Source organism: Larus michahellis, chromosome 1 (assembly GCF_964199755.1).
Source record: "Larus michahellis chromosome 1, bLarMic1.1, whole genome shotgun sequence".
Taxonomy (NCBI): Eukaryota; Metazoa; Chordata; class Aves; order Charadriiformes; family Laridae; genus Larus; species Larus michahellis.
Window position 1 is genome coordinate 222,392,433 of NC_133896.1, and position 22,696 is coordinate 222,415,128.

Here is a 22,696-nt window from a genome sequence, read left to right on the forward strand (position 1 = left end):
GTTGTCTGTGTGTGCCCAAGAGGCGATGGTGCTGGCAGCAAGGAGCTCAGCAGCTCCTCGGCAGCCACTTGTCTCTGCTGTAACTGGTGCACGTACAAACCCATCTTGTAAGCTACAACCATTTCTGAAGTTCTCCGAATCACAGAATCATTTAGGTTGGAGAAGACCCCCGAGATCATCACCTGACACTCCCCAGCCCAGCACTCCACCCTGTCCCCCAGCACCACACCTACGCGTCTTTTAAATCCCTCCAGGGATGGCGACTCCACCACTGCCCTGGGCAGCCTGGTCCAATGCTTGACAACCCTTTCAGTGTAAAATTTCTTCCTAATATCCAATTTAAACCTCCCCTGGCACAATTTAAGGCTGTTTCCTCTCATCCTAACATTTGCTACTTGGGAGAAGAGCCCGACCCCCGCTGGCTGCCCCCTCCTTTCAGGGAGCTGCAGAGAGCGAGAAGGTCTCCCCTCAGCCTCCTCTTCTCCAGGCTGAACACCCCCAGCTCCCTCAGCCGCTCCTCACCAGACTTGTGCTCCAGACCCCTCACCAGCTCCGGTGCCTTCCCTGGATGCAGAATGACTCGGGTTGATCTTTTTTGCACTGTTCCTACGCGAGAATTTAGCACCAACGGTGATGTAGGAAATACCTCATCTGCTGCAGCGTCTCGCTACCATCCTCCCCTAGGCACCGAGGCAGGCTCTGGAGACTGGATTTCTCCTCGTTAGCTCTGGTACAAGGCTCATGCTGTCACTTGGTGTGCCTCGTCCTCAGCCTGGGCACACAAAACAAAGTGATTTTTTTTTTTTCAGTACCTTTGCAATTCTCAGAGACTAAGTTTCCTTTGGTAACTAAGGAGAGGGCAGATCAGGATTCAAGCACGAGCAAATTAACTTTATAATGGAAGGATTTTGTACTGAAATCAAAACTCTCAAAATATTATGCCCAGTGAGGGTTTCAAAGGGAAAAGTTTCACAGTAGCACACAGATGAGAGAAAAATCTTGATACGTAAAGTCATGGCCTGTGTCTTCGGCACGGAAGGGAGGTCAGTATTGCTGTTTCTACCTGCAACATGCCCCGTATCCTAATGAACTCTTCAGCCCCGAGTTGGACTGGGAAGTCCACAGCCGCAGTTCATCCGCCACCTCATGAAGGAGTTACCTCCTGGCTCATTTAGGAATGATTTGATGATGGAAATCAAGGGACCTGGCACTTGGCTGCTGAGAAGTGCTTCTCCCAGACTGTGTTCCGGTTGCACGCTGAAGGTTCTATCCGATTGTTAAGGTGCTTTTTTTCCCTCCTAAGGCACTAGTCAAACGGGAACGCTGTTCTCAGGCCTGGGAGGGCCTATGCCGGTGCTGCAGTTACCTCTTGAAATGTCACCTTATAGCCTGCAAAGCTGTTGCTAAACTACTACCTGGACAGGAAGAGACATCCTTCTGCTTTTTCTATTTTTAAATAAAAAAATGCTGCTGCTGTGATTTAAAAATATTTTCTGTCCCAGAGAACTAAAAAAATAGTTCAGCGAACTATAGAGCAATGAATAGAACAATGAACCGCGGCTCATCTGTGGAGCTGGGTACGCAAACGCTTTGCGTTGTCTGGGATATTGCCGTTCTCCCTCCTCCGTCTGCCTGTCCCTCCTCGGAGGTTCATTCCTCAGCGCAGTCTCACAAACACTCCTCCAGGGCTGCCCGCTGGCTTCTTCTTTGCTTTCTTTTTCTCTTTGCAAGACTTGGAGACACTCTCAGCTTCCTGAAACAAAGGATATCGCAGCCATTAAATAGCAGTCGCTGAAACCTGCTACCTCATAAGACAGGATGTAAAATACGTGGCTTTGAGTAACCCCAGAATATTGTGCTCAAACTGCAGCTGAGGCAGAGCGCAGTGCCAGGGCACGGGAGGGCAGGCACAGTGAGGTAAGATTTGAAGGCCCCTTGGGTGTAGCAGTCACTCGGAGCAGAAGTTTTTGAAAACAAACCTGCCTCAATAGAAGTTGTCTCCGGTCCCAGCTACTAAACCTAATGCCCAACTGGACCTTTTAAGGTTGCCACCGGTGAAAAAACTAACCACAGCCACTATTTCACCCTAGAAATGGGGCACTCTATGCCTCCATTTAAACCCGCCAGGGAAGGAGAATGGGTAATGTCTTAAACTGAGCTGTGGAAGCAGAAAGTGGCTTTTCTTTCAAAGGTGGAGGCCCCCGGCTGGCCTGAGGGTCTCAGCAGTCCCATCAGCTTGTGGGCGTCACGTAGCAGGGAAAGGTCTGAAATGCCAGCTCTCCTGTCCCCAGAGTTAGCATGGGAACCTCTGATCTACCCTCAAGATTCGATTTTTTAAAAAGCTACAATTTTTCTGTCTTTGCTTACTAAGCCAATCAATAGCTCGTATCTGCGTCATCTTTGCTGTCAGCAGGCTTGTTAATTAAGATGACAGCAGACGACACACAAGAACACCCACCGAAACCAGCCGCTGCACCCAGCAGTACAGCGTTGTACTGCAGTACTCCACCAACTCACTGCCCCCGACGGGGACAAAGGCAGGAAAACAAACCAGTTCTAACAGCGAGTTCTGAAGCAAAAGAAACACCCTACCAGCCCTGCTGCAGTTGCTACAAACCACGCCAGCTGGGGGCGAGGGGCTGACACGTCGGGTTGATACCTGATGTGAGCAGCCAGAAAGGCGGCCCGGTTAGAAGGGGAAAACCTAACAGCAGGAACTGGCTGCCGAAAAATACTGAGAGAGTAAGTCGGCCGGCCTGGGAACTGTGAGCCTGGAACAAGAAACATCCTTGAAAAGGGCAGCTGGCCACTTTAAACTACAGCTGTGGTACCTGAGAACCAGAGGCATCCTGGGACACCACCAATAAGCGCAAAACCAAGGGACTGTTAAGGCAACTTATTGTCTGAAAAGGTGGAAAATAGTCTGGAAAAAAGAAAAAATGGTCTGAAATAATAGAAACCTCATCATCTATCGGCTGTTACAGGTGGAAAGTAGAAAATTAGAAATAGAAACATCAGCATCCATTGTCTGCGTGCAGTGGTGGTGTTATCCACCCTCCTATGATACAAAAAGGGCTTAATATTTAATCCAAAATCGGGCCCCTCTCTCTGAGAACCTCCCCTGCTGCACATACTTTTCCTTTCCTAAAGAGGCTGAATTCTCCGCACAAACTTTCTACGAGATCGTGGCCTCTCACCAGGGCCGCCTGGCTGACTCCACGCTCTGTGACGTGGATCATCTTTCAAGTGAGACTGTTATTTTCTTGGTCCCTCTCTGGGCCCACTTTTGGGGTTCAGTTTGTCCTCCCTCTTTTGGGGATGGTTGGGTCCCCCTTTGGGATGGTTTAGCCCCTTCTGAAATCTGTCTAAATCACTTCATACCGACATCACGTTCCCTTACAGGCAAGCAATCCGAAGTACGTCAGCTGTCAGGCTGTCCATCAGTTGGCTTCACTAATGCTAAGTCTGTAGTACCCTGTAATAGCACGTACCTACTTGGTTATGGCTATACCATCAGCTGTTGCTTTACTGTCGATTGCTACCATATTATTGATTGCTACTCTATTATTGATTGCTAACAGTATTTTGTAGTAGTTTGACATATATGTATTTATATTCGCTACATTAATCATAGGTATGCTTGCTGGTGGTGATTTTTGTGGTATTTGTGGTAATCTGTAATAAAGCAGAATACTGCAGAGGATAAAAGCCTCTGTGTCCTTGTGTATTACAGACTCCCACAAAGCCACGGTTGCGATCTCTACACACCCGCAGGCCAGGTAACCCTTTAGGTGGTGCCCACACCTCTCCTGAAGCACCAGCCCAGTCCCAAATACCAGCTACCAGCCCAGATCAACTGGCAGTCGCTGCGTATGCAGCATGGAAGTACTTGGGGATCAGTCCACTCCCGGTTTTGTTAATATGAAGATGAAGAATATTGGTGCTTCTCTGCCAGGGTACAAAGGGAAACTGATACCCTTCCACGGCAGAGACACTGACAGGACACGACGAAGGCTACGGCTCACTTCAGTGTCCCAAGCTAAAAGCTGCTGGGCCGTTTACTCCAGCAGTTCCTAGCACCGTGCCTGGGAATCTTAGCGAGAACAAAGATGCACAAGCAACGGGCAGTGGCCTCCGTCCCGCGCGTTGGGGGAGTTCGTGTGGCACTCACCAGGGGGACAGCAGGGGGGACGCGCGTTTTCTCCAGGCTCTCTCTAAGGTGGTTTATCTCAGCACGGTAGTCATCCAGCTGGCTTTCCAGCTTCTCCCGCCTGACCCGCTCATATTCCAGCTGGGCCTCCAGCTCCCTCACAGCCCTGCCAAAAACAGAGGAGACGAGCAGAGCACGAAGCACACCCGAACCTGCCCTGGCTGCTCCACGCCGTCCTGTGCCTTTGCTGAGACCCAGCAGAAAGCAGTGCAGCACCCTTCACCCCAGCTGGGCCGGGTGCGCTCCCGTGTGCTCCTGGCTCAAGACCTTTGGGAGCCGCTCTAAACAGCCGCTTTTCCCTTCTCCACCATCTGTGCCCAGCGCACTCTGGCCACGAGATGGAGACGTCTCCCCACACACCCAGCCAGACGCCAGGGTCTCGGGCAGGCTGTAACCCGGCTCCATGGCCAGCTGCAGAAAAGGGAGAAGCACCCGAGGAGCAAAAGGTTTAGTATGAAACTGAGAAAGAGCACAAAACTCTCATTCTGGAGGAGTCAGGGCCAGCTTTTTCGTTTACATGTGGTGCCTCTACATCTTTGCTGTTGATTGGCTTAGCCACGGCTGAGGAATACTCAAATGCCAGCCTGCATGACACTTACTAAAGGGAAACTGAAGCACCGTCTGATAAACAGTTGCACAAGATCTCATCGGTCACACCCACGACGGCTCCTAAATTAATTGAGATTCCTGGAACTGGTTAGCTGAGACATAATTCACATATATTCTTATCATAACAGCAACTGACCTCGGCAACTGAGTCATCTGAATTGAGCTGGCTCTTCTCTGTACCAGGATGATCTAGCACAGCTACAACGATGGATGATTGGTACAAGGAAAAGGGAGACATTTGCCCCATGGCTTCAAACAGCACAGCAGGAAAAGCTCCCAGCAAGAGTTACCGCATTTCCCAGACTGAAGTATTTCTGACTCATGCAGCCCAAAGCTTCCAGGCTGTATCAGCCTTACTGACACTGCAAGAACGGCCCGTGCTTATGCCAGGAAATCTGTGCTCAGGGGGACAGGCTGACTTCTTGCAATCTTCAGATTAGTAACACACAGCTTTAAAACTGTGTGGGACACACATGGTGGCAATTTTTTGCACGCAATGCAGCCTGGTCAAAGCACTGGGCAGTGGTTCACAACAGGCCTCTTAGAGCCAGAAAACATGGTCTAAAGAAGGAATCTTCAAAATCTACGGCAACCTTCGCAAGTGGCAACTCCTGCCTTTCATCTAGCAAAATGGTGTTGTCATTAAATATTCTAAAATAATGAGGTTTTCTGGCATATGATACAAGCATCTTGGAGTTTATCCACAGGTGGGTGGCCTAAGAAGGGCAGGTAGGTACGCTGAAAAGTGGTATTTCCATCTCAAAAGGCCAATGTGGAGCTAGGGATGCTTCCTGGCCTCCACAGATGAAAGAAACCCTTCAGAGATCCTCACTATTTTTCTAGTTTAGCCGCACATGTCACAGAAAGCAAAATTCCTTAGAGCCTTATCAGAGCCCTCTAAAGACACTGTTAGATTTTGAGTAGCTGCTCTATCCAAAATGAACTCTCATTTCTGCCATTAGTCAACAATGACTCTTCCATCATTGCAAACCGATTGCTCTGACCTTCCAACACAGGCATCAACACCTGAGCTGGTCACCCTCCTCCTTTAAAGCCAGGAGAGATACTCCCAGAAGTGATGAATCTCATCCTGAAGGACATGTCTGATTATGCCCTGAAGGTGGCTACTTCTCTCCAAGGAGTCTAAAAAGGAGCTCAAGGTAAGTAACTTGGATGCAGACATCTACATTAGAGACATATCCAGGTAAGGAAGATGAAGTTTCAGCCTGGGCTGAGTCAAAGGATGATCCGCAACCAAGAAGTCCTGACCTCAGCTTCTTGGCTCATATATGGTTGTAAAATGAACTAATTAATTCCAGTCTGTGACAGCTATCACCTGCTCCAGATCTACACAGACGGGGAAGTCTGCTGTCATCTCGACGGCATGCAAGCCCTCGGGATACAATCTCCTCTTAGTGACCAAATAGAGACAGTGGTTTGGGGTGGCCCAAACACATAATGGACGTGTTTATCCGGAGAGACTGAGAACAGTGGGCAGCCAAATCTTTGACAGGTAGAGGTGGAGACAGGGCTGTCCTCTGGATGACGCATTACTGTTTAGGCTCTCAATCTTTGATAGACAGAAAGGCTTTTCTTTGACTTAGACAGTCTGCCCATCAAATCACCTGACCGATCTAACAGAACCTTTTCGTTTAATGGAGACCCTGAGAATCAGACAGACATTATGAAAAGTGCTTCACGTGCAAGGGCAGGTTTGCTGAGATTTCTTTTTTCCTGTGTCTGTATATAAGCTAATGCCTTCTTGAGCACAAAAATATTGCCCTTGACACAGAAATGTAGCAGGTCATTGAATAATTTCTGCTGTATATGCACTTCCACCCAAGCCATGCTAAGACTAATGTCTTTTCTCAGATTCATTAAAGTGCATACACGTATTTGGCATCCTCCACGCAAACAAAATAGCCAGGACTTCTCAGACCTGCTGCACATATGCTGCAGGAAAACCTGACAGGCCAGCAGAAAATCCTGCACAAGAAGTATGGACCCATCAAACACTTGTGTCGTGCTGGGGGGCTGATCCTGGTGGTAGAAGTCTAGAAATGGTCAGACAAATTGCCGAAGTCTGTTTCTTTTTGGCCTGGCTAAAGTTGGTAAGTGGAAAGGACAGAATGGCCAAAACAACCTGAGTGTAAGTCAGACTTAAATAAGGCTTTAAAATGGGCCTCACAGAGTTAAACATTAGCAGGACAAGTTAACCTTACTTCTCAACTTCCCTTTCTTCCTTTTTCATCTTCTTCTCCTCTTCAGTTATTCCTCCCAGCTGTCTGTAGTTGCTGTAGGCAATTTCTAGGTGGTGTTGAAGTTCTTGAATCTTGCGGTAGGCCCTTACTGTAAGACAGAGTTCTCCAGGTAGGTAAAGTGCATGGAGAAGACAGTCATGCTGGAATACAATATTCCGAAAAACAGTCTCACAGACACAGAGCAGAAATCACACTGCTCAGCAAATGCTGAGCTACGCCTGACACCCACACAGCAGACAGATCTCAAAAACAAGCAGCAATCCAACATGGTTTCACCAACGTGGATTAAAACAGAGTAACAGTTACGTTGTGATTGCCCTCTGCTATGCTTTCAAATTTTCCACAATTTGTTTGAATGCCCAGTGGTACAGATGGCCTGTCAACTATCCATTCTTACAACAAAAAGTCACAGGAGTCGGCAGAAACTGTGCAACTAGGACTATAATGTCTTTAAACCAACTTTTTCAAATAAGGAGCGATGGAAAGACAGTGCTTACTGCGTGCGTTCCTTTTCTCTGCTTTATCCAGGGTTAAATCTTCTTTGCTATCTGTACTGCCCTCCACACCATGTCTTTCAAAAAACTTTATGTTGTTTGCATCTAGTTCTTCATCACTAGAGGCACTGTCTCCAGCTGTTTGTGTCAAAAGTTCCACAGCTGCCAGTTGGGCAAATCTGCACAGAGAACAGTTAACCTACACTGAAATATCCCCCATTACCTGGAAAAATGCAGCCACGCTCCCTGCGTGCGACAGAAACTCTCTGAAACTCTTTGTGTTCCCATTTATCAGAGGGGGTTTCAGGATTAAGGAAGCACTGGTACACAAACTATGGGCAGCTAATCTGCTTTTTGTAGCATTCTGATAGCATGAGCTCTGCCTCAATGAAATCTTACGACAATGACTCCGACATCAGAGGTATCTTTGCCTTTGCAGGTTTTCTTAATTGAATCTCATCAGAAACTGTATTATTTTTATTAAAGCAAAATTCGGTTGGCCTTTGCTAGTTCTCATTTACTTTGTACAGATGGAGCGTACTGGCTTACAACTTCCCTTTTGCAGATCAGCTAGTTTCCATCTTTTGTGTCTGACCTTGCTAAAAAATAAATTCAATTAAGTGAAAGTTAAAAACTTTTATAGTTACAATACAGCTTTGTTTATCACTCTGAGCTGGAATTCATGGTCCTGATCTGTTCTTCCTCCATCACTGAAAATCGGGATTAATTCCCACAAAGCTGACATGATATTGATATATAATCAGTAAGCGAATAAACCACAAAGCTACAAGGTATGTACTGCTACCTCTTGGCTACATCCTTTGGAGTCTCTCCAGCATCATTTGTAATGTCACAGTCGGCTCCCGTTTCGATCAACCACTGTAAGCAATGGATATGCCCCTGTTCAGCAGCTAAGGGAAGGAAGGTGCGCACAAGTCAGTTACAGACAGCTGAAGTGTTTCAAACCTAAAATGTCCCCGTCTTGTCATTATTTGGTTGGGTTGGGTTCACTAACACACCACAGGGGACATACTATTTTAGCAGAAGCCTATACTTCAAGATGGTCAAGTCACACGAGTACATGCAGTTTTGGGGAAGATCACACAATGTGGTTTTGTGCCTCTTCCTTGCTCCAGAAATTTACAGGCAACTCTTCCTGGACACGAGTTAAACAAAACTTGCCCAGTCTTACGCACTGAGCGTGGACCACACAAATAATGCTGCCTCACACTCTCTTACAGTAAGGCGTATATGACACAGATTTGCAGCAAAGCAGTGCCACCTCTCTCCAACACCGGGCTCCCATACATCAGACACAGCCGGTTGCCCCCATCTGGTGCTGTCTCAAGGAGGAGAGAAGCCAGGGCTTTGTGCTGGAGCTACAGATACATCATTTCTTGGGCCAGGCACTGAAGGCAACACTTCTCCACTGCAGCCTTGCCTAATCATACGATCTGGCAGGGCTACTGCTCGTCCCACGTGGTCTCACATATGGAAGATGGTATTTGGCACGTGTAGCTGAAACCTGTAAGCTGTTTTTCACAAGGAAGAATAAATCCATTTCTTGACAGCACCCCCTTTGGATGTTTGCCGTATTTGTTTTCTTACTGAGATAAGGAACTGAAATGGCAATCAGACATAGTATTTCCCCATAACACCAACATTGCACGTAAAGACTGTGCATGAAACAGTTGTAGGTGAGCACATTCCAATAAAAGAGGGTGGGAAAGAATGTAAAAAACACTTTTAAAATCAATACACAATTTTCATGAGAAGTTTAATTATGTTTTTTAAAATTCTACCATTTATATCTATTCAAAAAGGTGTTTAAAAGAAGTGTTAAAAGCATATTACGAGAGTATCTCTCTCTTTCTTTCCCCTCCTATTCTTTCAAACATTACTGTGAAACCCTCAAACACAAAAGGGCCATTTTCCTGTAATGCGAGCACTCCGCCAGATCTCAAGGTGTTAGGTACCAGCAGTTTACTTTCCTTCACAGCGTACTACCAAATTGCTTTGTTGTGGTTTTTACAACACATCTCCACTGTGCTGATATGCTCAGTAAATAAAAGCCTAGGCCACGAAAAAAACATTCTTATACCTAGCTAGCCAGCGTGTCTAAAAGTCACATCTCACCTGATAAAAAAACCCCTACGATTTAGTTTTCAGTTGCGATGTTGTTTTCTCTTTAACATAAACTCTTCTTTCTTGACTTCAGCTTGGTTATTTTGTTTTTAAAGTGACACCTACGCACACATACATCACAAAATCTCTTTTTTAAGGGTTGCCCTTTTGAGCCCTTAGGAAATGAGATGCTGTTGTTCATGAAGTTTATCTGATGAGCAGCCACTTGAAAAACTAAGTCAACAAGTCAGCAACAAACAGTAACAAGCTGAAACACAGATCATAATTACTCACCTTTGTGCATGAGAGTGGATCCTTTATCATCCCGCTCATTAATATTGATTACTCCACTTCTCACTAATCGTCTAAGCTCTAACAAGTCCCCTTTGAAAACAGCGTCATGGGCTGGGAAAGCTAAAACTGAAAATGAAATATATATAATATTTCCAAACAGATGCCAGTAATTCCACCAAACATGCCCTTAGTTGTCTCTCACCGCTTGCCTCTCTGATAGCAACTGATGCATAGACACTTTATAGCCGTAGTTAGCCAGGTTAATGCACCCTCAATCATTTAAAATGCAGCTGCATAACCAGCACTGTTCATTATAGACTTGATTAAACATGTCTTGGTTATGGCTACCGGCATCTTATAGAGTTAAGAGATTAATTTCGTAAACCCTGAAATAACAAGTATACCTTTGTTTTACAGTTGATGTTGCATTACTTGTAACTGGAGTCATTTGCTCATTTTGAATTTCATAGTCTGAACAAATATATAAACTATTTTAATTCTTACTTAAAAACTACCCAGGCAATTTGCTTTTTCTAGTTATTTTTTATAGGCGGGGAGTACTGACACATATACATATATGTATAATGACCAAAGACTAGCAGATAGGGACAGTAAGTGCCTGGAAAAAGTAGAGAAGTGAAGGTGCAGTTCCCATATCCTTGCTCTGCTGAAGGTTCTCCTTACAGACCTTGCCACTCTTGCATCCTTTGGCTGTTCTGACGGCAGTAGTTATTGCTCGTTAGCAAGTAACCTTAATTTCAGTGGGACATTTTCAGGCTAAGTTGCTATTCAATGCGAATAAGGGATTCTGAGCAGGCAAATCTGAAAACTCAGAAAAATTATACAGCTTGTCTGGATGTCTACCAGAGTCTAAGAACACGAATAACTTGGTATTCATAGTTCAACATAGTGTGACATGGTTTATTTCAATAATGGGTAAACCAAAGACATTTATAAAATCACACTGAGTATCCCAGCCTTAGCTATCAGTAAGTGTAGTCAGTATTGAAAGGAACAGCTCTTCCTTATGTTGGGAATTTAAATGTTATACTTCTGCTCACACGAGTTTTCAGAGTCAAGCATTTCTATAGAATTACAATGCCTATTTTAACAGTATTTTAATCCATGCTCACCTTCCTGTGTCTCTGGATGCCCTTCCTCTTTTTCTGCACCGTCAATATACTGCAGAATATTATCTTTATAGAACCGTTCAGCCAAGTCCCTTGGAGTCTCTCCGTGGTCATTCCTGGCTTTCAGCGTGTGCACGACACTGGCCATTTTACTGACCAAGAACTTGAAGCAAGGCAAGTGCCCTTCCACTGCTGCCAGATGAGCTATAGCACAGGGTGAAACAAAGCATGTTAGAGCAGAGCACTGCTGCCCACCAAGAAAGCAGTGCTCTCACCACTACTTAGATCGAGCTCGTGTACCAGCATCCAACACGGCACAACAAGTAGGAGCAGCCTCAGTTGGACAGGGGATGCTCAGCTCCTACCCAGGACAGAGTTTGGCTCTACGCAAAGGAGGTAAAAGAATCAGTGACAGCATCTGCAGAGAAGATTCCCTGGTCGAGCTGACTGCAGGAGACAACACAACACTGCCAAGACGCCTTTGAGCACTAGCTAGGAGAGTGTGCCGCTGTGGTCTCATCTTCCCCACGAACACAAATGTCACTCCTCGGCAGCTGTCTGACTTCGCTGTCATTACAGAAGGCCAGCAAGGGGTTTCCTTGATTAGGAGTTGAGGTCGTTTCTCCTTTAGTCCCACCTCTACTGGACCACCACAGACAAGTTTTGTCACACCTCTGCATCTCCGTTACCCCACCTATAAATTGAGAACAGCGACATTCACTTTACTAGGTAAAATATTTGAAGGTGCGCCCCGTGACAGAGACTTCTGTTCACAGCACTTCTGCCCTACGTTTCTTTCCTTCATCCCCTGTAGAGGGTTGCTGCGTGCGGGGCTGCTCCGCCTCCCCACGGCAGTGACTGCTTCCCTGTGGGGGTCAAGTGTTTCCTGTCCTTTGTGCTATGCTGAGGTTTAGTTATTGGATACTACTAGAGTGCTGGGCCTATAACAAACTAAGAGGTACACAACACATGCTCATTGTTTTGAAATTATTAGTATTCTCTAGTCCCATTAAAGGGAAGAAGTTGCCAAAAAACATGCTTATTACATGTTATCACTCCATGAAAAAGCTCTGTAAAAGCTGGCTGATGTTCTATAGGCAAAAAGATTAGTTTGTCTCCAAATAAGAATCTCATTGTATTCATAGTTAATAAACAATGTAACCAGGACCAAAAAAAACCCATGTCACTTAAGAGGTAATTTTTGGCGCATCAAGTTCTCTATTGCAAACCACCCACAGCTTTACAGAGCATAACTGCTCCAAAAGGTGATGGATATTTGTTTCATGGCACGATGACAACAGTTAGGTACAGATGATTGCTAAAATCTAAAGCTCCAAAATCCGAGCTTCACTGAAATCAGGGCAGGTTTTCCCATTGTCTTAATTTTCTTCCCTTCTCCCTGAGTTAGTTACTCAGGGAGAAGTAAAAAGAAGAGGTACCACCTTAAAATTAAGTACTGATTACTAGTCAGCTGATGAAACACTGACTCAAGCCTTATGAATCCACTTTCAGATACCTAAAATCTCAAGGATAAAACTTCACCTTTGGGGATGAAACTTTGTTTTTAATCAGATGTCTGTCCTGTGCACATAAAGGAACATTTCATCGGTGGCTTTTAATCTGCGTGTTTCTCAGTAGCTAGTGCTCAACACGTAACTGTGCCAGGTGAGCCTCAGGCACACTGAGCACTTGCAGCTGAAACTGAAGACTGAGAGTACTGTGATGCTGAGAACTTTGAAAAACCTGGTCTCGGGCATCACAAATAGGCAGTGGGTAGTTGGTGTTGGTATCCCAACTTCTCCGTGTTTCATCTCGCCTTTTATAAAATCAGGCTAACACTATTCGCCCTTCTCAAAGTGGCGAGTGAAAAAACAGCCTGTGAAAAATTCAGATGTTGCACTACAATTAATTTAATATTGTATTTAGAACAGGCTTAACCACTGAGCAATAAATGAAACACGGATATGGCCAAAAAACAAATACAGAGAGAAAACAAAATGTTGACACAGCCTATTCAGTACACTGAATGAGACACAGTTCTCCCCCAAAATTACCATGCTATAGGTAATTAAAGCCTCGACTACAACACACACATGCAAAAGGTGCAGCCAAGTTTTAGATGTATGGCATCGCAACCTCAGTAAATTTCTTTCAGTGTAACGTTAGGAAAAATGATAGCACTGTGCAGCTAATCTTGAAGCTGAAATATGTAAAGATGCTTTAAGTTCACTTCACTGTTTCAGAAGCCGAGGAAAAGCTGGTCTGTACATCACACCACTTTATTAATCTTTTACTAGCCATGTTCCAAAGCATTTTCTTTCCTTTGGATGATAATATGATCAAATGAAACAGAACAAAGGCTGGAGGATCAAGCTTCTGTATATGTCAAAATAACAACAAAACCAATTTTCTACTAACCAGTATATAGAGAGCATTTAAGAAGAACTATGCTGGCATTTGCCACTTCTCCATAAAAGTCTGTTACCAGGGAAGTGTTCCCAAATGCAAATAAAGCTACCTTCTGCACTGCCACCAGGGTGCCTGTCATCATGACCCCTTACGGCTCACACACCAGATGTCCTGCTGGGATGCAAGGGCCTCCCATCCTTTAACAAGACCCGGGTTTGCAAAACAGAACATAGGTATCAGTTTACGAGGTAAAAGTGATGTTTAACAGAGGGTAGAAGAATTTAAGACGGGATTTTAAAAGGTAACTCTAAACAAGTTACAGAAAAAAAAATATATGTTATTTGGAACAAATAATGTGCCAAAGCATAAGAAGGAAAATGCTAAAAGGGAAAGGATGCAGTGAGAACACAGGGTATGAAAATACCGTTCAATTTACAGAGGATATTGAGGCAGTGGCATGGTAGGCAGAGGGACACTGCAGAAAATATGAAGAGCAAGGAGTAAACACTGCCTGTTTTTTGTGCTGAAGTGACTACACTCATGATTATGAAAACAGTACAGATTACAGACAATACAGAATACCAGTATTCCAGAAATCAAGATGAAGAAATCGAAGGTAAATGACAGCAAGGGTTTTACCAAATCAGTTAAGAAACAGTGGGATACAAAAACCTGCGTAGGAACGTGTCAGAATCTGATCACACTGGCACAGCCATTAAAGCCTGGCACAAATTCAAAAAGAAGCATATAGCAGCTGAAACTGCCTCCTGCTCCACCTACCCTTCTCCTCCTGTCACCGCCACTGGCACAGGCGCCCCATCACACGCATATGAGATGCTGCCCACCTACACAGCGCGCTCTGCTCCCTATTCCAGCACCCACCAGCTCAGAGCCCTGCCAGCAGCAGGAGGTGAATAGGATACGGTCACCAACAGATAAATACTTTGGGTTTTATAAACTCCCCCATCATTACAAAAATGGAATAACTACGTTGATTGCATGGAACCAAATAGCAAATGCTGCTGGTGTGCATCGCTTATAATTTACTACAATTATCACATCACACAACTGTAAATCAAAGGTTAAAAAAAATATGATTTATCCTGATATACCTGGAAGGTTTCCATTGTTATCCACATCATCTATACAGGCTCCCCATCTAACAAGAAGCTGCAAACACCCCAAGCGACCATGAAAAGCAGCGTAATGAACAGGCTTCCAGTCATTCCTGTCCGAAACATTTACATTCTAAAACGAAAGCAGCAGGTTCATTCATTCATGTATGAATCTTAGACACAAGAAAAATTTTATAAACAGGAATCAGCTGTTCATTGTGTTGTTATGTAAATCAAATGAAATAACTTTTTTCAAAGTTCATGCCATGTATGCAGTTTGCATTCCAAGACAGGTACTTTTCACAGGTTCTTGGTCTTATTTAAACGATACACATATAAAAGGTGCATTTTTAGACACGCTTCTATCACTGCATTAGTCATTATTCCCTAAATATGCATCTTTTTTTTTAAGTTTGTATCTCCTTTACTATAGAAGATTTGTACAATTGCAAAAAATCCCAACCACCACAGGGCCTGATCTTCAATTAATGACATCCTCAGTGGATGTCGCTTACTCACGTTATTGATTCTCTGTAGATTTTTGGATCATTTCTCTAGTGTACATTACAATAAAAAAATGGAAATTTACCCTAAAAATAAATTCACCAACAAGAACGTGCCAACAGTAATTAATCTATAGTCCTAAATCTCCGTTTAATCTAGGGAGTGTTTTGTTTGCAAAAAAATGTCAGACTTTGGCCCTGCGCTAGGGAACCGCGGGTAAAAGTCTCTCACCGCTCCACTCCGCAGCAGGGTCTGTAAGGTGTAAGACTGCCCGTGGGCTGCAGCTAAGTGGGACGGAGTGCATCCACGATCATCTTGAGCTTCTGCGTTTGCTCCATTTTTTAACAAAGCCTAAAAGAAACACAAAGCCAAAGTTCAGTTCACAAGCTGAAAAAGCAAACACTGCCAAGCAGGATGTCCTGGTTTCAGCTGGGATAGTTAATTTTTTTTTTTTCTAATGGTTGCTGTGTTTCAGATTTGGTATGAAAGAAATGTCAATAATGCATATCATTTCAGTTGTTGCCAGATGATGTTTATATTTTTCAAGGACTTTTTCCAGCTTCCCATAGAAGCTGATAAGGAGTATGGATAGTATGAGGGAATGGCCAACGGAATGTTCCGCACCGCAGTCGTCATGCTTAGTATATAAATGGGGTTAGCGGGGGTACTCGCGATCTCTCCTCGGGACGGTGCCAGTTCACCAATTTACTGGGTAACGCAAGTCACTTGTGTCTTGTATATTCTATTATTATTAAACTGCCTTTATCTCAGCCCACAAGGTTTTTTCCCCTTTCCCCTCTCTTTCTCCCTCTTCTCCCTGCCCTTCTCAGGGAAGGGGGAAAAATGCACAGGCGGCTGCGTGGCCCTAGTTGCCAGCTGGGGTTAGCCCATGACACAGGATGACTTGAGATGATCAGCAGATGAGCAACGCTGGGCTGGCCTCAAGGCAACGACACTACGCAAAACAAATCTGTTTGCACGGACAGCGCAAATGAGTTCACTGGTTTTAACAAGAGTGACTTGATTCCAGATGTAAAGACGTCGAGATGAGATACTCATAGCTCCATTAGGAGCGCTCTCAGCTGATCTTCATAACGAACTTGTCCAAACTGAAGTTCTGCCCTACTTACTTTCTCTTGAGAGTGAAGATTTACACGTACCTGCATGCAAGCATCCTGACCTCGGATAGCCGCAAGGTGAGCTGCTGTCCAGCCTCTGACAGTCACCTGCGCTGTATCGGCTCCGTGCCAGAGCAACCAGTGAAGGCACTGCTCAACCAGAACCAAAGGGTTTTATGTAACTATTCTTATCCTGTATCTGAGGCACGCTTTAATTTATCAGTCAATGTTACATTTCAAAACCGTATCAGAATATGTCATTACGGAAATATGACACCCCATGGCATGCCTTAGCCAGAGACTTGTGCATTAGGAAGTTACAGGTAAGTTATACTTTCCAGGTTTCACCCGAGAGTACAAAAAGTGCAAATAACATACTAATTCAGACCCTAGCATTGATTTACAGTATGGCTTCTTAATTTTACTCTCCCAAATTTAAAATGTAATCTGTGAGAGTATTCACACAGCGTGAGGTAAAAGCATTGGAAAAAACAATGCAAACACGCTCACTTGAATTCCAGCTAAAATTACTGGCAGGAAAAATACAATGAGCCCAACTTAAAGCCTCCTCTAATTTATTAGGCTCCTTAGGTGTACGCAACTCCATCTCTCTTCTCATCCTTCCACAGCTTGGTTTTGCTTATTCACCTTTTTCCAGCAGATATTATTGCTTGCAATAGAAAGCTTTATGGACTATCCAAAACCACCTAAAGGACCAGTTAAAACTTTTGGTTATATATTATTATGATTTATTGTCTTCTTTTAGGCAGCCTACAGCTCCGGTTCCTCCAATGTTTCTACGAAAGAGCTTAGCAGCAAATAGATGACAGATAATTCAATAAAGTCTGATACATTGATTGCAAAGTAGGAGAGTCGAATGAAAAATGGCAGAATTTATAGAGGCAGAAAAGGGTGGGTAAGCAATTTGTTTTTAAGGTTGACAACATGATGATCAGCATTTCTTGACAGTTTCTGTACATTCCTGTAACAGCATTGCACTTATTATTTCTTGAGTTTAGCAAGAACTTTACATTCTTTCCTTTGGGACATGAATTTTTATATGGTTATTTGTGGCCTCGTTGCTTCGAGGTTAGATTGCTATAAAGATTGTACAAGGACGCTGCAACAAGAAGGTGAATATTGTGCTGAATGCAGCAGCTCCGTCCTCCTGGCAGTTCAAAACATTCGTGCCAGCACCTGCTGATTCCTCCATCAATATTCAACAGTTTTATTTATTCAAATAAAATGTATCAATCAGGACTATTTGTATAGAGAATGAGGCACGGGACAGGATATTGGTAAACACAACGAACATGTTTTCACATCACTTCTCGCCCGTTTCAATCACCTGCAGAACATTTTACACATCTTACAGGATTTTCTAGGTGTCCCAAGAGAAGGGAAAAACACAATAGGGACAAAAGAAGGTCATGAGTCTGGAAGGGCACATGAGGCCATGGGGCCCATTTTGCTCAGAGTAAGAAAATCACTGATTTTGTAAAATCTGGCAACGTTGACTATATAAACTGCCTGGGGCTTCAGAAAGATAAAATGAAAACCTAAAACCCTGTACTTCTGTTCTTAGTGAATATATTTAATGAGAAAAACAGGCAGAGGTTATTGATTTACCTTGATGAAAGCTAGCAATTTTGTGTCCAGCCTCTCCCAAAGAAGGAAAACATTAACCTATAAAAATGTTTTACCTCCAGACTTCCAGAGTGTGCAGCACAGTGCAACGGTGTGAATTTGTGGACTAAATCCACCTCATTAATGCCAGCTCCACTTTTTATCATTGACACAAGCTGTTCTACATCACCAGCTTTCACTGCCTCATGTACACTAGTATAGTTTTGCTTCTTCTTGACAGCTAGTGAGGAATAATAAAAGGGCATTAGTCAGTTCAGCAACATTTAAGAGCTATAAAATAAGTGATGAGTCAAAGAAACATCAGGGTGTCAGCTTCACAGGAATCAACCAAAATGTTCGGAGTAACCTACAAATCTGAGATTCGTAACAGCAGGAATCACAGAATCACAGAGTGGTAGGGGTGGGAAGGGCCCTCTGGAGATCACCCAGTCCCACCCCCTGCCAGAGCAGGGTCACCCACAGCAGGTGGCACAGGAACGCCTCCAGGCGGGGTTGGGATGTCTCCAGAGACGGAGACTCCACCACCTCTCTGGGCAGCCTGTGCCAGGGCTCTGCCACCCTCACAGCAAAGAAGTTCCTCCTCATGTTTAGGTTTGTCCAAGTTTGTGCCTCTTGTCCTGTCCCCAGGCTCCACTGAAAAGAGCCTGGCCCCATCCTCCTGACACCCACCCTTTCAGTATTTATAAGTGTTGATAAGGTCCCCCCTCAGCCGTCTTTTTTCCAGACTGAAGAGACCCAAATCCCTCAGCCTTTCTTCATCAGAGAGCTGTTCCAGTCCCCTCAGCATCTTGGTAGCCCTTTGCTGTCCCCTCTCCAGCAGTTCCCTGTCCCTCTGGAACCGGGGAGCCCAGAACTGGACACAGTACTCCAGGTGTGGCCTCACCAGGGCAGAGTAGAGGGGGAGGATGACCTCCCTCCACCTCCTGGCCACACTCTTCTTGATGCACCCCAGGATGCCATTGGCCTTCTTGGCCACGAGGGCACATTGCTGGCTCATGGTCATCCTGTTGTCCCCCAGGACTCCCAGGTCTCTTTCCACAGAGCTGCTCTCCAGCAGGTCAGCCCCAACCTGTCCTGGTGCGTGGGGTTATTCCTCCCCAGGTGCAGCACCCTACACTTGCCCTTATTAAATTTCATAAGGTTTCTCTCCGCCCAACTCTCCAGCCTGTCCAGGTCTCTCTGGATGGTGGCACAGCCTTCCGGTGTGTCAGGCACTGCTCCCGGTTTTGTATCATCAGCAAACTTGCTGAGGGTGCGCTCTGTCCCCTCATCCAGGTCATTGATGAATATATTGAATGGAACTGGACCCAGTACGGACCTCTGGGGAGTACCACTTGTTACTGACCTCCAACTAGACTCTGTGCCACTAATCCTAAATCACTTCTCCCGTTTGTGAGAAACAGAGCAATATACAAAAACCCGAGACAGCCATGCTCCCTCCAGCCCCAGAAAAGGGCCCAAAAGAGTAAGACCCAGAAGAAAAACAACAAGAAGCACAGCTACTCCATCTATGTATGCAAATGCTAGAGCAGGTCCACCCCAACGCTGGCTCTATTCCAAGATGTGGGCACCACAAACTCTTACATTAATCACATTTTCAAGTACAACACCAGCGAGGCTTCTCATTTGGGCAAACAAGCTCTCAGCCATCACTCCCCAGGTGCTCCACATGGCCATGCTCCTGCTGCTGCTGCCTAAGGACTTGGCATAGCATGGTGTACCACACTGGAGGGCACCAGAGCCTTCACCAAATGAGCATACCCTGTAATTGCTCTTGACTGAGCTACACAGACCAGTTTCAGGACAAGCTGATGTCAGAATTAAAGCTGCTGTGGAAAAGTAGTTCTTTACACAACGTGCTACTCATCCTGTGTTGTTCTCTTGCTAGAACTATGGCATTGCTCTGTCACAGCTCCCTGTTAGCAGCCTGATATTTTGATCCCACCAAAGTCAATAATATTTTCACTGACCTCAGTGGCACAGAATCAAACTCTACATGTAGAAGCAAAAAACCCTTCACCAGGCCATGGGATCAAATAACCCGTGTTCTCCTTCAGGCCTTTCCAATGACTAACTACGTGACTGGAAACAATGGGAGTTACATATCCAAACCCCGTGGCAACATCTTGATATCTTGCCAAAACTTGCAAACAGAAATACGTGGTGCAAGTAGATCTAATGGCTGAGGGGGCTAACTTCAGATAGCCAAGCATAAGAGGAACCTCAAACAATTAGTAATCACCTTCTTGAGTAGTCATCATTCCAGTATCAAAATGCGCTAACACTGTTTCATAAGATTTCACGCTGTTAGAAAAAGTCTTGAAGAGGTGGGCTGCTGTTTTGCAAGTCAAGCAAGAATGAAAATGTAGGTCTTAAGGTATTAGTGCCTCAGCTTCTCCACCTGTGGAGAAGAAATGGTAGTAGTTAGAATTGTTACGCAATTTGAGATAAAAAATATTAAAGAATATAAATGAGAGGTTGTGTGAAAATCTTCATGATACATGTAAAACAAAATAATCAGTAAATACGATGAAAACCAGCCTTCACATCTTACCAGTGCCTTTTTCATGTAATCTGTAGCGTGATAGCAGTGCTCAGGCAGATTTGGGGTTGCCACAGAGGGAAAGAGGGCTGAAGCTGTTTCAATAATCCCAGCTGACAGCGGCACGCCCTGTGCTGTAACACACCACTTGATCTTGTGGCTGTGTATCACTGCACTTCCACCTCGCCCAGCGGAGCAGGCTGTACCGCTGCCCTGCACAACGCGGCTTCAGTTAGGAACCGGGACTCCATCCTGCAAAATGCTGTATGAACAAACAGCAGCAGCACACAAACACAGAATAACGCAGGTTGGAGGAGACCTCAGGAGGTCATCTAGTTCACGTTTCCAGAGAATATTTAAGTATGTTTTGTGGTTTGAGTTGTTTTTTTAAGGAGACGATATCACCAGGACATAATTTTCCCACAGGGGAGCCATTTCTCGTTACGCCAAGTGAGGGTTACAGACTTCAGCGCAATTATACAGACTTACATCAGAGGAAGATCTGGCCAATTACACAACTTGCCAAAGTACTAATGTGTTTTACACAATGTTCCACTGCAACAAGTTCAAGGTAATCCTTTTTTTTTTTTTTTTTTTTTATCTAGAAGAAAAGCAAACACAAGGCCCACCAGCAGAGTGAATTTTGTCTCCCTTCTCCCTCTAGAGACCCACAACTACACGGAGATGGACGCCGAGTGCTGCTGCGCTGCTTCTTGGCGCAGGCCACCACAAACAAGCCGAAGGCAGCTGCCCTGGGACTGCAGTTCAGCAAACAGCTGTTAACATGAATTCTGGACAAAATGCGTTGATTTTGAAAGTGAAGGACGGGGTTCCATCATTTCAGTGTAATTTTTTTATCAAACCTGTTATCAAATGCTCATTGGACGTTCTAAGAGGAAACTCCTTTGGAGAAAGGAGATGAGACGAATACTGGTTTTGAGACGAGCACCTGCCCAGAATTCAATTAAAGAAATTAAGTCACCTGGTCTATCGGGAGGTGTCCCTGCCCAGGGGAGGAGGGTTGGAACTAGATGATCTTTAAGGCCCCTTCCAACCCAAACCAATCTATGATTCTAAGTGAAGAAAAATAAGGCTCAGAACAGGGAAGAAGAGGCAATTTCAGGTTAGTTTCTGTAACAGACAAACCCAATCCTACACAGAACTCCTTAGCAGCAGCTCCAAAGGACGAGTCGGCCCTGGCCAAGTCCCGCTGCAGGCCAAGGCCAAGCCACCGGGCCTCTGTGGGGGTATTTTGAGTGGGTCCCGGTGGAGCCCCGTGTCACAAACTGCGGATTTTGGGCAAAATAAATGAGGGAAAGCCGAGGACGAGGGAGCGCGGCAGCGGGCGGGCCCCGACCCGCTCCCCGCCGTGGCGCCGCCGCCCGCGGGGCTTTTCCCCTCACGGCCCGGGCGGGAGAAGCGCCGCTGTGGGGGCGAAGCGACCGCCCGGTGCCGCCACGGCCGGGCTCGGGGCAGGGGGGCGGTGCTACGGAGGCTGCCCCCAGCCCTTAGGGGAGGGAAAAGGGGAAGAAGGAGCGCGGGCGAACCCATCTCACCGGCCGGAGAAGGGGGAGGCGGTGCAGCAGCCGTCGGCATGGCAGCTCCTCAGAGCAGAAGCGGCCGGCAGCCCGCCGCTCTCACCGGGGAGCCTGCCTCACTCGCTGGGCCCTCCTCCTCCTCCTCCGGTTGCTATGGGCACAGTGTGCGCTGCCCCGGCGCCCGGGAGGCGGCGGCGGGAGGAAAATGGCGGGCAGGGCGGGAGAGGCGGCGTGTGGCCGGCCCGGGGGAAGCCCGAGGGGAGGCCATGGCGCCTCGGTGGGCGCGGGGAGCCCGCTCGCCCTCCGGCATAGCTGGAGGCAGGGTTCATCCGTATGAGCTGCAATAAAGTTTCGGGTGGATGGCTGGAGGGGTTGGAGAGCAAGGAAAGGATGGCGGAGGGGGGAACTTGCACTGCTGGGTGGCACCTTTCTGGCAGCCCTGGGCTAAGTGTCTTCATGCACTCCTTAGGGAGAAGCGTGACAAATCAGCACGTATTCTGATCTCCGAGACCATCAGTGATCACAGAATCATAGAATCGCCTAGGTTGGAAGGGACCTTTCAGATCATCGAGTCCAACCATTAACCTGACGCTGACAAAAACCACCACTAAACCGTGTCCCCCAGCACCACATCTACAAGTCTTTTGAATACCTCCAGGGATGGCGACTCCACCACTGCCCTGGGCAGCCTGGTCCAATGC

The 22,696-nt window shown here is 45.8% G+C and overlaps 1 protein-coding gene across 9 annotated transcripts; it reads right to left on the bottom strand.

Moving 5' to 3' along the window:
* Window positions 1-870: 870 nt before the first annotated feature.
* On the bottom strand, window positions 871-22,150 carry ANKRD42 (ankyrin repeat domain 42). 9 transcript variants are annotated; one of them, XM_074572480.1, is made up of 14 exons: window positions 22,014-22,150; window positions 20,470-20,709; window positions 20,158-20,316; window positions 17,972-18,135; window positions 16,311-16,418; window positions 15,382-15,501; window positions 14,644-14,779; window positions 11,126-11,326; window positions 9,993-10,118; window positions 8,380-8,485; window positions 7,578-7,753; window positions 7,042-7,168; window positions 4,172-4,316; window positions 871-1,753 (listed from the first exon to the last, which is right to left on the bottom strand). In XM_074572480.1, exons 3-14 carry the CDS (start codon window positions 20,174-20,176, stop codon window positions 1,658-1,660), a joined length of 1,524 nt encoding a protein of 507 aa, XP_074428581.1. In that variant the 5' UTR covers window positions 20,177-20,316; window positions 20,470-20,709; window positions 22,014-22,150; the 3' UTR covers window positions 871-1,657. The 9 variants fall into 9 exon arrangements, 8 of the variants coding, with proteins under 8 accessions (XP_074428581.1, XP_074428580.1, XP_074428583.1 ...); XM_074572479.1 differs by having other exon boundaries at window positions 20,470-20,719; window positions 22,014-22,135; XM_074572482.1 differs by lacking the exon at window positions 20,470-20,709 and having other exon boundaries at window positions 22,014-22,108.
* Window positions 22,151-22,696: the final 546 nt, after the last annotated feature.